This window comes from Opisthorchis viverrini (assembly GCF_000715545.1).
Source record: "Opisthorchis viverrini unplaced genomic scaffold opera_v5_316, whole genome shotgun sequence".
Lineage (NCBI taxonomy): Eukaryota > Metazoa > Platyhelminthes > Trematoda > Opisthorchiida > Opisthorchiidae > Opisthorchis > Opisthorchis viverrini.
In genome coordinates this window covers 550,886-566,660 of record NW_008751971.1, presented here as the reverse complement: position 1 = coordinate 566,660, position 15,775 = coordinate 550,886, and the positions used below count along the sequence as shown (strand labels likewise).

Sequence of the window (15,775 nt, the reverse complement as noted above, 5' to 3'; positions counted from 1 at the left end):
AGTACCCTGAGGAAACTACTCTTGGGGTTGCTGAAGTCTCTTCGTACGACTGAATTACAGTCAGTTTGACTGCCAGACAGCTGAGCAATCGCCCGGTAAATGTAATAAACAAAATTTATTTACTCGATCTGTAAACTCATCTGCATACTCGTTTGATTTTGACCGGAAAATCACCTGGAACTCAGCTGAATATCCCGTTTATTATGTTCCTATCCAACTGATTGTGCTGTTTCAGGCCGCCTCGTTTTTCAGTTGGTACGATATTTGGCATGCCGCGGCCCATTGTTGCAAGTTGCTCATAAGGTTGTGGAAAACTCTTCAAAAGCCCATGAACGGTTCCGCTATTCTTGAGACTTATTAGATGAGTGCAATCATCGAGTTTATGTCCTCCTTACTTTTAGGAACTATGTTTACCCGATGAGCCTCAAGATAGGTGAAACCAGTCATGGGTGGTCAGAGATTTTTCAGCAGTAATGTGAACCTTGTTCCGAAGTGAAAATGTATCCCGATTATCGTACCAACTAGAGTATGAGACTGCCTATGTGCTGCACATTCCTAAACGAGGTAATCAGTCTAGATTCAGTTCATCCTTTCTTTAAACTCAAATTTGTTCCTGGATGAGTGCAATTCGCGAGTGGCAACCGTGTCTACCAGAACAGGGTTGCTGCTACGGTGACCCTGAGATTTAACAGAGACCAAAGCTTCAGTCAACCACATATGTTGGCGTAAATTTGCTTCAGTCTAAACCTCGTCCGTGTCACGATTCCTAGCATATGTTTATCGTTTCTGATTTTATTCCCAAAGCTTTGATAGCAAATAACGTTTGAAGCTTGGTCATTCCGAGAAATCCACTGAATTATACGGTGGATTTGCACCAGAGGTTTGTCCCGCACACTAGAATGAAACCATCAGGACTTGTATCTTTCTTCTATCTTCTATCTTCTTGACTATCGGAGAGCATTTGATCACACCGTCAGAACAAACACCTGTCTATCTGTCTACACCTTTCAGCTGTTCTCATTAAGCTTATCTGGAATATCATCTGCTTGCAAGTGCATAATAGGGTTGTCATATGCGAAAAAGTGACACCGCAAAATGACGCATTCACCACTAGGGCGTTCCTCTAGAAACGTCCAGTTTGACGAAAACCCATAAGTATGAACTCTTCTTTGGCTGGTATCTTGGATCTAAAGGCAGTATAGGTTGAGGAAAGGCTACTAGTCTCACGTCATAAAATTCCAGAAGGAGGACGTAGCCTACTGAAAGGCGCCAATTTAGGAGTGATCGGCCTAGTATGATCCTAAGCGGTATTACAATTTCACGCGGAACGATTTTCGGAAACGACGACACTCAGTATTAGATTTCCGATGATATGCTAATGATGAGAATGGAGATGAATGCTAGCATTATCGGCAACAGTAACGCTTACAAAATGCCACCCAGTATTCACGGAGCAAAATGAAAAAATCTAAAGCTGAAGTGGATGAATCCCAACGACTTTTAATCCGCATGTACCCGTTCGACTTACGTTGTCTCCAAACGGTTCAACTTATTATAAGTTATTTTAATAAAGGAAACTACCCACAAGGTTGCTGAAAAGTCTTCAACAGCCCACGACCGGTTTCGCCCTTCTTCGGGCTAATCAGGTAGGCACAGTCCCCGAGTTTCCGTCAACCTTATGTTCTACTTGAACCCAAATTTGACTTTTTTCGAAAGATACACTCATTTGCGAATCAATTTGGTTTTCACAAACTATCTAAACGACTGTTAGATCTCCTTGAACTGACATGAGTAGTTAATATCCAGAGTGCAAGTTGGGAATAAAATTTTGTTTGTGGTTAACAGAAAAATTCCATGTTTTGGTTCACATATTGTGAATCAAACCACCACTTAATTTGCCCATCGATCTTTAGGAACAACGCAAAAGAATCATGGTTCTATTTAGCCGTTGTCTTTTGTCGTTTATTTGTTTCCATCAGTCTGAGATACTTGACGACCTAGAAGTGTTCTCGAGGTTGTATTGTGTTGTATTGGACATGTAACATACAAAGTTGAGATGCATTCCTCCATTTGGGTGCGTAATACAAAACGGCTGCACGCTCCACCTCCCCTTGTGGTCCGTGCACGTGACCCAGCTGTTTTGTTTGGTACACTTCAGCCTTGAATACTTTGGTATCCTCCGGATCACCGTCTGTTCATCCGACGTACGGTTACCTTCACGAATGTTCCTCTTAAAGAAACTGCAAGTTTTTTAGGTAGTTATCGAAGGACTCTTCCATATTTGACTAATCCATCCATCCCCATTTTTAAGCACGTAATTTTACTCTCTACCAGAGATGCCACTTACTCGAAAATTACATTCACTTGTATAGGTATTTGATTTCCATTGGAGGCTCACTTGAATTCCACCAGTTATTCTCGTTTATGTTCTTCTTCTACTAAATGTATCGCCCCATTTTTCAGTCGGGATGATATTTGAGTTATCCCAATAGATTGTTTGCTAGACACTCGTACACTGCGTCCAGGTGATTAGTCCGAAGCAGGGCAAAACGGACGATGGGGTTCCTTCTGAGTTTTCTCTCGTAGATTGTTCAAGCTTTCTACCTATATACCACTATATATAATCATCATAATCGCACAAATATCCCTACCTTGTCCAAATCGACAAAAGTATACAAACATGCACAAATGATACACATGGCCTACCACGTGTCTACCAGCGATCATGTGAACAAAACGAACGAGTCGAAACGCACATGATCACTGTTTCCATATCGACTCTGGCGCCACAAATGATTTCACGGCGCTGAGATCATTACTGAACTTGGTCATAAGCCTCTCGACTTACACCATATTATTCCTCCGACCAATAAAACTTCCGTCACAGTCTCCATTCAATATTTTCAGCTTTCGAGACAGAATCCCAATCCTGTCCATGGTAGCTCCGAAACTGACAAGGATATTCGGGTGTATGGTCAGATTTCAAATTTACTGTTGCATTATCAACAGTGCAGCATCCTTTCCGGTGGTGGACCACCTAATTTCCGAGGAAATGGTCTCTAGTTTTATCATTCCAGAAAATTTCATCAAGTAGCTCCGGAATGAAATCACATGGTAACCGGCGTGATGCTCACTACTTTGAAAAAAATGATATAACGCGGTACATTTAGTCACAATTTTTCCTTTCTACCAGCGTAATTTTCTTCAGGACATTTGGTCCGTGACTTAAGTAGGCGTAAACGCTAAATCCCGGTGTCTAAACTGATGTCTGGGGAGCAGTATTCAATAGATTAGGAAACATGCTATTAGATTCATGTTTGAATGTCAGTTTGCAGCGAAGTCTACAGTGAAGCAGTAGTTTGAGTTCCTCTGACTCCTGTTAAATTTTACTGAAGAAACTCGTAATCAGGCTTTTCTTGATGAAGGATACCACATAGCAAATTAGTGTGGGCTCACCAGTAATTTGAAGACCAAACATTGATCTTTACTCACACTACTGTGTCCTTATTCAGTAGTTCATAATTTGAGATAGAATTTGATGCAGCAAATCCAACATCTTCCGAATTGCTTGACTAAGCAAGCTAAGCGGTGTTGGCTGTATCTTTGAGCTTCTGCTTAGAGGGAAGGTAAGTCTGAGTGAACACGTGTTACTTTTTCGACCGAAAAATTTGTCCCATCCGACAAGAGCTAAACGATTAGGTTCCTCAAGAGGCCGATTTACTGTTTGTTTAGGAACTTTTCTGCTCCTTTGGAAATAGCTGCATCGGTCGAACGACGAGGCAGCTGTCAGTGCGCATGTCTGAGCACGAACTGTGCGCCATTCGGGGAGGTCAACAGCACAACGTAGGCAGATTCGTTCAATCTCATCTTATTGGGATTGAGAAAACACTTGATTTCTCACTGCTGTTGCCTCAGTCTGCGAAGTGCAAATCAGGATGCCAAATTTCACAGAAGCAAGTGGCACCATGTGTACAGACGCTCTGATCTGATGATCACTTGTGACTTACAGAACTCATGTTAGTCATAACTTGACTTGCATCTCAGGTGTACGAGCTTCGAATCTTAACACACCCAAAGAAATGTATTAACTTTGAGCTCTAATAAGAGTAAGTCTCGAGTCTAGAATCTTTCTAGTGATGAGGAGCACCATCACAAGAGTAATTACATATGGCAATTCATCCGTGGACTTTTAAAGTCTGCTGACTGTTGCCTCAAATGATTTTTCCATAAAAAAGCGGCTGGTTTGCACTTCTTTTTACCTCGTTTGTTCCAATGGTACCCGCTGGTGGACTGGGTGGGATAACTTATTTACCAAAGGAATGCACGTGTAAGAAAAGGCTACGATGAAACAGCTTCGGTCGATTTAGCACGGTTGATTATTTGAACTGTCTGTTTCACCGAAAAGGAGTGAGCAGAAGTAGTACTCAACTACCTGAAGTACTCATGTCCTTGCAGTCAGGATGAAAATTGTCCTGTATAGCCAACTTTCGTACGGCATTTACTAGCAATCTAATCAGTATATATTAAATGTACACTGACAATACATTTATTTCTTCGTCTGCAGCCGACTATCGCTCTCCGAGCCTGGAAGACTTCAGAAACATCAAGCCGCAGAGATGGATGTCGGTGAGAGATTTGCGTGGTCATCACCTAGCGGTCAAGGTGGTACGGACGCCAAATCCGTCGGATACGAAACCATACAGTTGGAATGATCTTCGTTACTGCAACAACGACAACCCGAAAAAGCAATTAGGGGATTGCGGACAACAAAATTTCGGTTTAAATTCCGCTTCTTCTCAGAGTAAACCCGAGCTTACCAGTGAACGTTCTAGGAATGATTCAGAAAGTTCCAACCAATACGACATTGAGCACAGAAGCGCCAGTTTACCACACCTTCCACTAAGATGTATTTCTGTACCAGGCGGTACCGCGCGTTCCTCTACCAGCCCAACACTGAATTCCGATCTGAGTCCTTATGTAGGGCTACAGGCCAAGCCGAGTTTCGATGAAGATTCTAGACAAATCAAAGAGAACGAGGAAGAAATCACAAGAGAGTCTTCAGAAGAAGACTTTGAAATTAGAGCTGGGGTGATGTCTCCAATAATTGAAGAAAACTCGGAACTGACTTCAGTCGAATCTGTTGACACAATGGCTCCCCAAGTGGAACAGAATCTAACACCATCCTCATTGACGGGGTATCAACCGAAAATGTTAGCCTCCAGGAACATTGTTCCAGTTTTGGATGGCTATGCGCCTTTCAAAAATCCACCAGTAAGTACGGCTGTTGAGAGCAAAAGAGGGATCCTTCGTGGTGACGCAGATTCTACAACCCCGACAGTTAAAGAACACAGTAAAATACTTATAGTTTCCGCAGCCGGAAAGGATAAACCTCATCCATCCGTTTACCTGGAGAGTGCTCATGTACCTTCACGTCCTCAAACCGAAATTTCATCAGACTCGGTAATCAAGCAAATTACGGTTAGGCCATCGGGTACCTCTGACTTTGTTCTAAACGCTGCACCACAGATGCCTCCCCAATCGCTAATGACCCTTGAATTTTATCCCACCAAGTTGATTGACGAGATCCCACATCTGCAGACAAATCAAAATATAAACGACCCGGCTTCCGCATATACTTTGGCAGAGCAGTCCAAACCGTATGAGAATCCTGTTACTGACTGGGAATTGCGCAACGGGACTAACGCTAAACCGCCTAAAGAACACAGGCTGGATTCAGAAGCTGGCAACAGTTTGGTTCAAAGTCGGTTTAATCCTGAAGACAAAAAACATGAGGTGAAAAAACTGAGTACTTCCATGGATCTTGCTTACTCGAATCCAGCAGAGGTGGGTACTGGCAACATGAATCCTGCTGTTGATACAATGAGTGAACTCGAGAATAGATCCAATAGTACTTTATCATTTACTTCCATAGATTTGAGTGAACATGAACCAGCCCTGAATCATGTACCGCTGTCATCCTTTGAACATGTTCAGGTTCAAACAGCAGTCCCAGAAGGCTCCATGGAACATTTTAATTCAGACACCATGATGGAGTATGCCAATGATGGAATAATCGAACCAGTTTCAGTCTCGCGGGATAAACAATCCGATATTCCTCGAGTTTATCACAAAGAGGAGGTTAAATCTTTTCGATTAGATCAACATCAGAAAGAGACACAACTACCGAAAATCTTTTGTGACCATGGGTATTCAGAATCTTCTGAGGACGTGCAATCGATGAAACGGGAATTTGGTGTAACTGCTCTTCAGTCCGAAGTGCAAGAGCTCACAGGAAGATATCTTGTTGAATGCGAGGAAACAGATCAATCCGAGAGTGGCTGTTTAGAGCGAATTATACTTGTCTCGAACCCAGTTCCCAAGCTGTATGCCAAACCACCTGCTACTGACCCACTTGGCGAGATATTTGTGGAGTCACATGGCAATAATCTTGGTGAGGAGCGCCAGACTCCGAATGGGGAGGATTGGACTTCTATGATAGTAGATAACCGTATCAAAGGTATCTTGTCGGACAAATCTTTGGTGGTCGACTTACATGGATACCGCGAATTTATTGAAAACGAACGTACGAGTAGTTCGACTGTCCTTCGCAACTTTGTGGAAACTGGTGGAGATAGTTGTCTGCTGAAAATGTCACCAGACTCTCAGATCCAGCTGGAATCTTCTGGTGAAAGACTGAAAGGCAAGTGCAATCAGATTACTTCAGCCAGTTCGTTCTTAGGCACGGAAAATCTGGATCAACAAGGGCAGCAAGTGAGTTCGACGTTTCCTGGTCCCTTATTTCAGTGTGGTACTACATCAATATTGCATTCACCATGCAAACACCGTCTGGTTGCTAATTAATAAGGTGGCGGTGCGCCATTAGCTCCACGGTCATTGTTATTGTCGATCTGATGGTGTGACCGTTAGGCAATTAGTGACCTAGAAAAGTCCGTACACATCGCTTAACCTCACCGAATGCCTTTCATTGGACAGAGAATAAGGCTGACTGAAATCATTTACTATTCAGCCTGCTTGTCTGACACAAATATCAAACCAAAGACATTGAACGGGCACTATTCTGAAGAGCTAAAACAAACGTCCTGTCTAGTCTTTACTGTTCTGAACTGTCCAGAGACGTGAGAAAATGCGTTCATCCTCTGGCCGGTCAAGTCCATCTGGACTTGCTACATGCTACATATAGCATGTTAACACATGGCGAGAACAAGAAAGTATTTGGCGGTAGAAAGATAATTACGGGATTACGCCTTGATAGGGGAAACGATCCTCATGCTGTGTCAAACGATCGACGGTAGACTGTCTGTTACGACATTTTATGAATGCTGCCACTTGCTGTTTTATCGACCATCAAAAGCTGCTTGGATTATTAACCAAGTGACTGACTGGTGGACACATAATTAATTCTGGACAGTAGACGTTTGTACCAAACATGAGTAATTTTCTATTTTTTACGCACCTGATTTTAACGATTTGTTTATTAGGATATCAGTAGAACACTAGGACCTCAATGAACTATTGAATTTGGGAACACTCTGTCCAACTTAATCAAACTGATAAAAGACGTAGGCTGCATATTGTTCGCACTGCTTTTATTGTTTTAGTCGATCACGTAAAACATTGAAGCTATGTGAAAAAGAGAGTAGAAGCAGTGTGGAAGGGTCACTGATTGGTTAATTTTTGCAAGTCTCTTGACCAATACCGGGCTAATCAAACTACCCACCTTTGGTTTTTCCGTGTACGAAGTCGGGGCTCGGTATGCCTAATCAGAAGTGCTTCGTTCCTGGCTCATCAGATTTCCCGTCAACCATATTTCAAACTCCCACACCAAATTGGACTTTTGTGAAGGTTAATTTTGATTTGGAAATTAGTCTGGTGTTTTACCACTGTTCAACCGAATTGGCCTTTATTGCTATTCTTCAGCTGACTATGCAAGAAGAGGATACCTTATGTGACTCAAGATGATGAGATGTTGTGTTCCCAATTGTCTTACTCATTAGCCTTATGACACTACGAGAAAAATACTTCGCCTCACCCAAAAACCTAAGACACTATTTTAGAGCACACTCTCCTGGACAATAGTACGTCCAGGAGCTAAGGTTTAGGAATTCGATTTCGACAGCCAATGTGTTACATCACCAATGATTTGTTTCACAGACACAGTCCTAGGCGTTCATTTACCAGGTTGAAGCTAGAGCAGTAGGTCATTTCCGGTTCAGAACTTTGTGAGTACTTTCGCTATGCCAATGTTACAGTCAGTCTAACAGAAGGAACAGTGTCAACCTTCCTTCTGGATGTTTGGGCCTTCAAGTTATTCGGAGTTTTGAATATCCAACTTTCCGCATTTCACAGCTGACTTTCAGTGTTTAGTTTTCTTATTTCCGCCACACAAACCTTAACTGGAAACAGTAGCTTCTCATCATGACAGCCGTGTTATTTTAATCTTTTCTCAAGAAACAGAAGCTAGAATGAATGTTGGTCTTGTTGTTGTTGCCACGCTCCCATTTGTTATTTTGTTTAACATATGAAACGTTTTCATCCACTCGGCAGGAAATTGTGGTATTCGATCAAACTTTCGGTCAACATCGCCCACAAATTTGGAGCCTTACATGCCTAATTTCGATGGCTGAATTCCGTAAGTTTATATTTGAGTACTTCATGTGAGTTTGCCGCCTGATATTCACTCGCCCTCGTCAACACAACTAGATCCTCTTAAGTTAAGAGGTTCATCCGTAATCCGATCTATGACTCTAACTGTTGCATGTGTGCGAGGCAACGGGATGAAAAACCTACGCCAAGAAAGCATTTAAAAGGAAGTACCGAGTAGTTCCAGAGTAACATCATTGCGCGTCAGCTTTATTTCCTCAGGAGGACAGACATAGTCAGCACGAACATAAACAACCATTCTTGATATCAGGTACTTAGCTAAATATCATTAGAAGTGTCATTCTGCACTCGCATCAGACCGGGTTTCACCTCATTTTAACAATGCATGATTGATCAGTTTGAGGAATATCATTTATCCTAATCATGTGACTATTGTTCACTGTGGCAACCGCCTGTATCCTGCTGTTCTATGAAAGGAGCCTTGAATGCCTTTCATTTTTGCTTGGCAGAGCTTCATCTTCAATATGAAAAACAGGGTTGTGGGTTGGATGGGAAATAAGGGCAATTCAAAATGAAGTGGAACCAGGGAAATGAGTGAAATTTCTTGTATAGTTGGAGGTGTCAAGAACTGATTTCAGCCCAGTAATCTCACGCATGAGAAGTTTAAATGACCTTGTTCAACTGACCAAATGACAGATCCAGACCTAAAGGGTTGGTAAAGACTCACGGAGGTCGCTTCGATATATTGAATGCCGTCCAAAATGGGATAATAAGCGAATGTTACGTAACAGATTCAATTGAAAAATGGGACATACAGGGACTTTTGTTGAGTTTACCGGTAACAACGCTGTACTTGGCAAACGAGTATTCATCAGTACAGACCAATGTGTTGGCATTAATTCACGAATATTCCAATCGCATGGCCAAAACGTTAAAATTAAACTGTATGAATTCCACGCAAATATTCTTGCTAAACATCCTATGACATTTCAGACCAGCAATGGAGCTGGTATTGTCTTCTCCCGGCGGAAAGTCTTCAAAAGAGGGACCATATTCTGTGCAAGAGGGCCTCATTCGATCGGCAGTGGTTGGAAGTCAAATTTATCCAGAGGAAAAAAACACAAACCCACAAAAGCCGAAACCTTCTTTCCTGTACTGTTTGTTCTTTTCTTAGGTCATCAGACGTTTGGTAACAAGCAATGGTAGGTAGTTTCCTTTATAGAAAAATTTACGTTTTTCAACAGCAGATGAATCGGAGACTGACAGTTGCCAACTGGCCCAATGCGTACTTTTTTATGTATGAAACTGAAGACATTGAAACATGTAATAGAAGCGCACAAAGGAGACGATTGGGCGGCGCTGTGGTGTTTGTTCCAAACATACGACGCGTCACGGGTTGAATACACTTTGGGTAGATATTTATTTTTTTCCGACCTGAAGACCAGGCTAATCGGAATGCTGTGGTCAATGTCGTCTGTTTGCAAACGGAAGAGATTAGAAATTGGCGCGAATACCTAGTGAATCTTGACTGTTCTCAACTCCAAATTGCTTCATACTAGTAGGGTTGGCAGTAAACGGGGCTATAAGCTCACAAGAGGTTGTTCCACAACCAGTAAAAAGTTGTGCATTCACTATACGAACAGGACAAACTATTAAGGGACCCCCATGCAGGACTAATTGCAGTTATTTCGAGTAGAAAAATAACCAGTTGGTTTTTTTTGGATTTGAGTAGAACCACGAACCATGCTCTTCTGATTTATTCTCTTTTCTGGGTTCTGTCTAACATTAAATGCATTCACAACAGCAGTTCGTTCAGTTCATCCCGCTTAGCTAGGGAAGGAACAGCAAACAATCCTGTGATGCGGCGGTCAGCGAAACCATGCTGTTTTCCTCCCTCGGATTGGCAAATAATAAACTGCAGTTAAACCTAGACTAAATGTCATGTATTGCTCGGGTTAAATGTGTAGAACTCGGCGAATTCTGCTCTACTTGGTGACTGGAATCAAATCCACGTCAAAGGTGGGACATACAAACAGATTTGCGGTTTGCTGAATGAAACAGTTACTCACTTCCAAGTGTTTCCTGGTTGGATTTTAGTAAGAATCAGTGAATGCTTCGTTCTTGAAGGGAAACCTTCGGGATTCTAAGGAGTTCTTCTGGTAAAAGTGCTGTAAACTGTTTTTTGTTTGCAAAGAAAGTGAGTCATGAGTCTGACCAGGAAAGATTTTCACGATTGGCTATAAGGAGTTTTATGTAGCGGTAGCGGAAAATGGTCATCTGAGGACTTGTTTCAACCACTGTAGTGATCTTTATCACTTTTGTCAGAAATTCAGACATTGATGTGTTACCATTTGGCAGAACGTTCATAAAAATTACGCCAGCTTATTGGATACAACACTACTGAAGTAATCATCATATATATATATCATATATATATATATATATATATATTGGACGGTAATGTAAACATTATGCACAGATTAACCTGAAATATATTTACCGGTTTTTGAAACTCTTCAACTGAATGTGCTGCACAAAAACCTCCTCATGTTTCAGTCGGCACGAAATTCGCAGTATAGTTTCTTGAACTGAACTACTCGCAAGGTTACCGGTAACTCTCCAATAGTTTTTGGTCAGTTTTGTCTTTGTTCTGGCTCATCAGGTGGGCCCAGCTCATCAGTATTTCATCACCTAGCTTTGACTGAGATAGGCCAAAGACTTTAAGTATGAAACAATTGACGTGGGCTAGACCACTGAATTCCGTGACCATTTACTACAGCCTTTATTCTTTACCCTGCCACCAGCACTGTCGTTCGCACACACGTTAGCTGTTTCGGTTTGTATACTCCAAAAGTGAATCTGATTCACTTGATAGCGTCCGACGCTAACTACTTATTCAGTGCATGCCTCTGACAAGCGATGTAAGTAGCCTGATTCGTTTTTATTATTTTGCATATAAGACACTGCAGACTCAACGCATTGTGGCGCAAAATAGTTAAACAAGAAGCAGAAAAATGTTCTGGGTGGAACGTTTTTTCAACTGTCCTTAGGCATGTTATGACTATATTTCTTGAGTACTGAATGAACATCGCTTTCCTAAACATTATTCTTTATGTTTTATATCCGTTTTCAGTGGCAGGATATATTCCAAGACACCTACGCTGGTTTTACTCCTCGGTATTTCAGAGTCGGGAAGAAATGATGGATGAGATGGGTACGTTTGACAGTTTGCACTCTAGTTTAACGAGAAGAGATCGTCACTGTTCTTTTTCTGAGGTTTTCTGTAAACGGTTCTGGATGTGCACAAAGTTGTGCAAGGGTAGATATGGGTTCAGTATGCTGTATGCTTAGAATATTTCTGCACTACTATGTATCTTCCAGTACAACAAAGACACTTATTTCGAGTGATGATTTTCAAGCAGATTACAAAAAGCAATGATGGGGAATATATTTTTCTTCTTCTCATACCTCGATCGCCCTGATTATCTGCTGCGTTTTGGAAGTTATTGCAAGGCAAAAAAACATTCAGGAATGAATAATACCTTTGTAGAATTTCCTGGAAATGTTTTTTGTTAGAGGTGGACATATTGTGTTCAAGTTCTACCATTCTGTTGATTAAAATCAGCTATCGACTCGGAAACTGGATGGAATTATCTTCGTTATTTCTTGTGGCCACCTGTCTTGTTGTGAGCCCAACCATCATCTAAGATAACCTGCTAGGCATCACCAGGTATACCTTGAACCGCCCGTCGACCACAGGAATTTTTTAGAGTCACATACAAAGTCTCTGAACTTCTAGATGGCTCTCGCCGAGGGAGGTTCTGTGCTTTGATGCTCGTGAGAAACTTTGAGCCAAACTCGGCTCTCGTCGTATTGACAAAATTAGGCACCATGTGATTTGCAAGATGAAAAGTTCAAGGTCAAGCATTTCGTAGGTGGATATGGTGCTGTGATCAGACAATTTGGATACAGTAAAGAACTTTATTTAAGCGTCTTCCTAATTATTTCAGCTAATCTTACGGACTTTTAAGGACAATCGCCTAGGACATGCGAAACTCAGCTTATAGCATCTCGTACCAGACTGTTGTGTTTGACATTGAACTTTCCACACACCTATAGAGTACTTCATCCAAAAGACTATTATATGCCTGACGCACGTGACTCAGTGTTTTAAAGCCTTTCCTTTTGACTAGCTAGATCCTCCCGAGTAGCTCATTCCCAAAATACAGACATTCTCGATTCCGAATTTACTTTCTAGCGGGTCGGAATCTCACCATGCGAGTTCACGACGGTCTTCGAAATCCGGTCTACGTTACCTTGGTATTTTTCGGTATCGCAACGGCATCTCCGCATATCAGCCAATGGCCTCAGTTGGTGGCCAATCTTTTTGGCTCATATGACCTGTATCTGTATGCTCCAACGATCTTCGCCAATAGGCCCATCCTCTCGTATCTGGGGCGGGCGTGGCCTTGGGGCGGCTCTACCAGGCTCACCTAATTCGCCAACCTTTGTGAGATCATGACGATAAAAACGGATTACACGAGTTGCTTGCTGAAAGAAAGGTGTTGAATTCAATTAATCAATGCACAAAAACGCTGGACATTTGTTTTTCAGTGCTCAAAAACCATGAGCCATCATTGTCTTTCATTCTAAATGAGTTCAACTTTATTTCCTACGTCGTATGCCATGACACTTTCATGCACAAGAGATATCATTTACCTTTAGTACAAATTAGCATCTGTTTTCAGATACGTGTAAATGCATCCTCATTTTGTATTGAGTTTCATTTAGCAAATCATTTAACCCCATTTGAGTCTGACTTTTTCAAATGCCCCCGTGCGTTAGTGATCCATCGATTTTGGAAAAGACCGAAAGGTATGTTATTCGTGGTAGAAAAAAAACATGGGCTCGGTTCGGCGGTTAGTTCGTTCGATTGGTTCGGCAATTTATCTCCATACTCTTGCTAACCGGTCCAGATGACATCAGCGGTGCTAATATACGCGCCATTGATCGGGTGTGATCCTGGTTCCTTGTTTTGTGAGGCGATCGTATTTGTCTATACGTTATTCCATGTTCTGATTAACCAATTAGTCAATCAGTCATTCCTTATATACTAGTGGAAGTAAGAAAGCATTTGCTGCGGATTTATTTATTAGAAAATGCTAACTGACCAGCTAACTGGACAGAAAAGCAAAACTCTCATTTGCAACTTATTTACAAAAACTGAACATCCATCTTCAATTGAACGCGTCTTCCTGAACTTTCCTGGATATTCATCGACTGTTGCTCAAATCCAAGCAAATGTTACAAGGCTACTCCACAAATTCCGCAACACATCTCTCTTTTCAAGAGACGCGAAGCGAATTTACAAGAAAACATACTACTCGGATACCTTCCCCGTCAGTAGTATCACCGTTACACTAGTACTACTTCAACCGTTAAATACCAAGCCTTTAAAGACGTTTTGGTCGACGGAAAAGATTGGGAACAATTGATAGATTCATTGTTTCCAAACTTTTCAGAAAACTATGATTATTTCGTCGGCAACAGGTGTCCTCCAACTGTCTGAACCTTTTGGTTCACCTCAATCTACTGTAGTAATTCCGTTCCGCGATATCCGAACCTCGATCGAAGTTCTTTGCAAGTTTGTCATTGATTACATCATTCATGAAAGAGCAAGACATGTTGTGTGGAAAGTGAATTCTGCGGTTCTATTCGATGAAAGGTATGCAAGCTTGGGGAGGTTTTGGAGTGGATTTGTTGTGGCCAATACAGGCCAGGGTATGGACGTGAATCGTTTACGTCGCAGGGCTATAACATTTCCCAATATATTAGAAAAACTTTGCTGTTTGACTAGTAATAAAATCACAAGTACTTAAAGCAGATTTTATTCACCCTTGGACCAAAGTAGAGCAAGTCTGAGCGAACTTGGTGCCCGAACGGGATGTCTCCTCATGAGGTCTGCCAGAAGACGCTAGGAATTGTCCTGCGTAAAAGTCAGTGAACCTTTTAAAATGTTCCATATAAACTCATAGTCGGAAGATTAATCGACTCAGCTACTGTATCTAAAACGTAGCAATTTTGCTATGGCAGTCACCGGTTTTTTTTAAAAAAAAACACAACATACCGAGCACCAATTCGTCAATAATCAATCTAAAATAATCATCAACTACCAAACAATAAACAAAACCTAACTAGGACGAAAATGTATATGGTGAACCTGGAGTCATCGTTGTGAAAATTAGCTTTCATAACAAAACAGAAGCCGCTCTTTCCATCTGGGAACGCAAAATCTCTGCTGTATGTCCGAATTTCTCTTTAATACCATATTTACTTACTAAATAAATCTTGATTGCAAACCAGTTTGGTTTCCACGGGAGACTCGACTGAAACCCGGCACATTGTTCCGTTGGTGAAATTCTTCTGTTGAATGTGCTGCATGAAGATGGTTTCATATTTCAGCTGGGACCAGTTAATCCAGCATATTTTCATGAAGGAACACTAATCGTAAAATTGCTACATCCATTTGACAGCAAATAGCGGGTTTCAACCTTCCCGGAGTTCATCAGCTGGATGCAAGCCCCGAGTTTCTCTCGATCTCATTTTTTTACGGAATTTCTGAAATGCACTCAACGATACACCAAAGGGCTTTATGGTTGGTGCAAGTGTGTTTTCCTCTCAGAGTTTAGAAATCGTCCATCTGCGGCTTGAAACAGGTTGTAAGTAAAAATTACAGTTTAATTTCAAAATATAGCGATTCCAATGAGAGTGAACCTCAGTGCAATTAGTATGGATATCCCACAGCATTCCGAATCGCTGTTCCCGCGTTTTGAAAACTATTTCAAGACTTGGTAAAAAACATCCTTTTCCAATGGACTTTTATTGTCATCAAAATCACCTAGAAATGTCACGCTAAACGATAGATTTTGCGACACATTAGGATAGATGAGAGTGATTAAATGAGTATCGTTGGCAGAAGCTTATCTAGTTTCTTTTTCCATTTTTGCAATCGTTTCACAATTTCCTTCCTTTTCAAAGACGCTCACTGTGATTTTTTATTTTTCAGTGTTCTGTGACATTAGTACTAGCCGCCTTTAACTTACTCTTCTAGCAATACCGCCTTCCGTCCACATATATTGCGTGATTAAACCAG

At 41.5% G+C, this 15,775-nt stretch overlaps 1 protein-coding gene across 1 annotated transcript in view; it reads left to right on the top strand.

Annotated features, from left to right (window-relative positions):
* T265_09886 (hypothetical protein) overlaps window positions 1-13,431 on the top strand; it is a gene marked incomplete at both ends in the record, with an annotated part of 22,844 nt that extends 9,413 nt beyond the window's left edge. The window contains 4 exons of the mRNA XM_009176096.1: window positions 4,565-6,771; window positions 8,566-8,650; window positions 11,756-11,836; window positions 12,881-13,431. Coding sequence (XP_009174360.1) covers window positions 4,565-6,771; window positions 8,566-8,650; window positions 11,756-11,836; window positions 12,881-13,119 — 2,612 coding nt within the window. The remainder of the gene's footprint in view (window positions 1-4,564; window positions 6,772-8,565; window positions 8,651-11,755; window positions 11,837-12,880) is intronic.
* Between the last annotated feature and the right edge of the window lie 2,344 nt (window positions 13,432-15,775).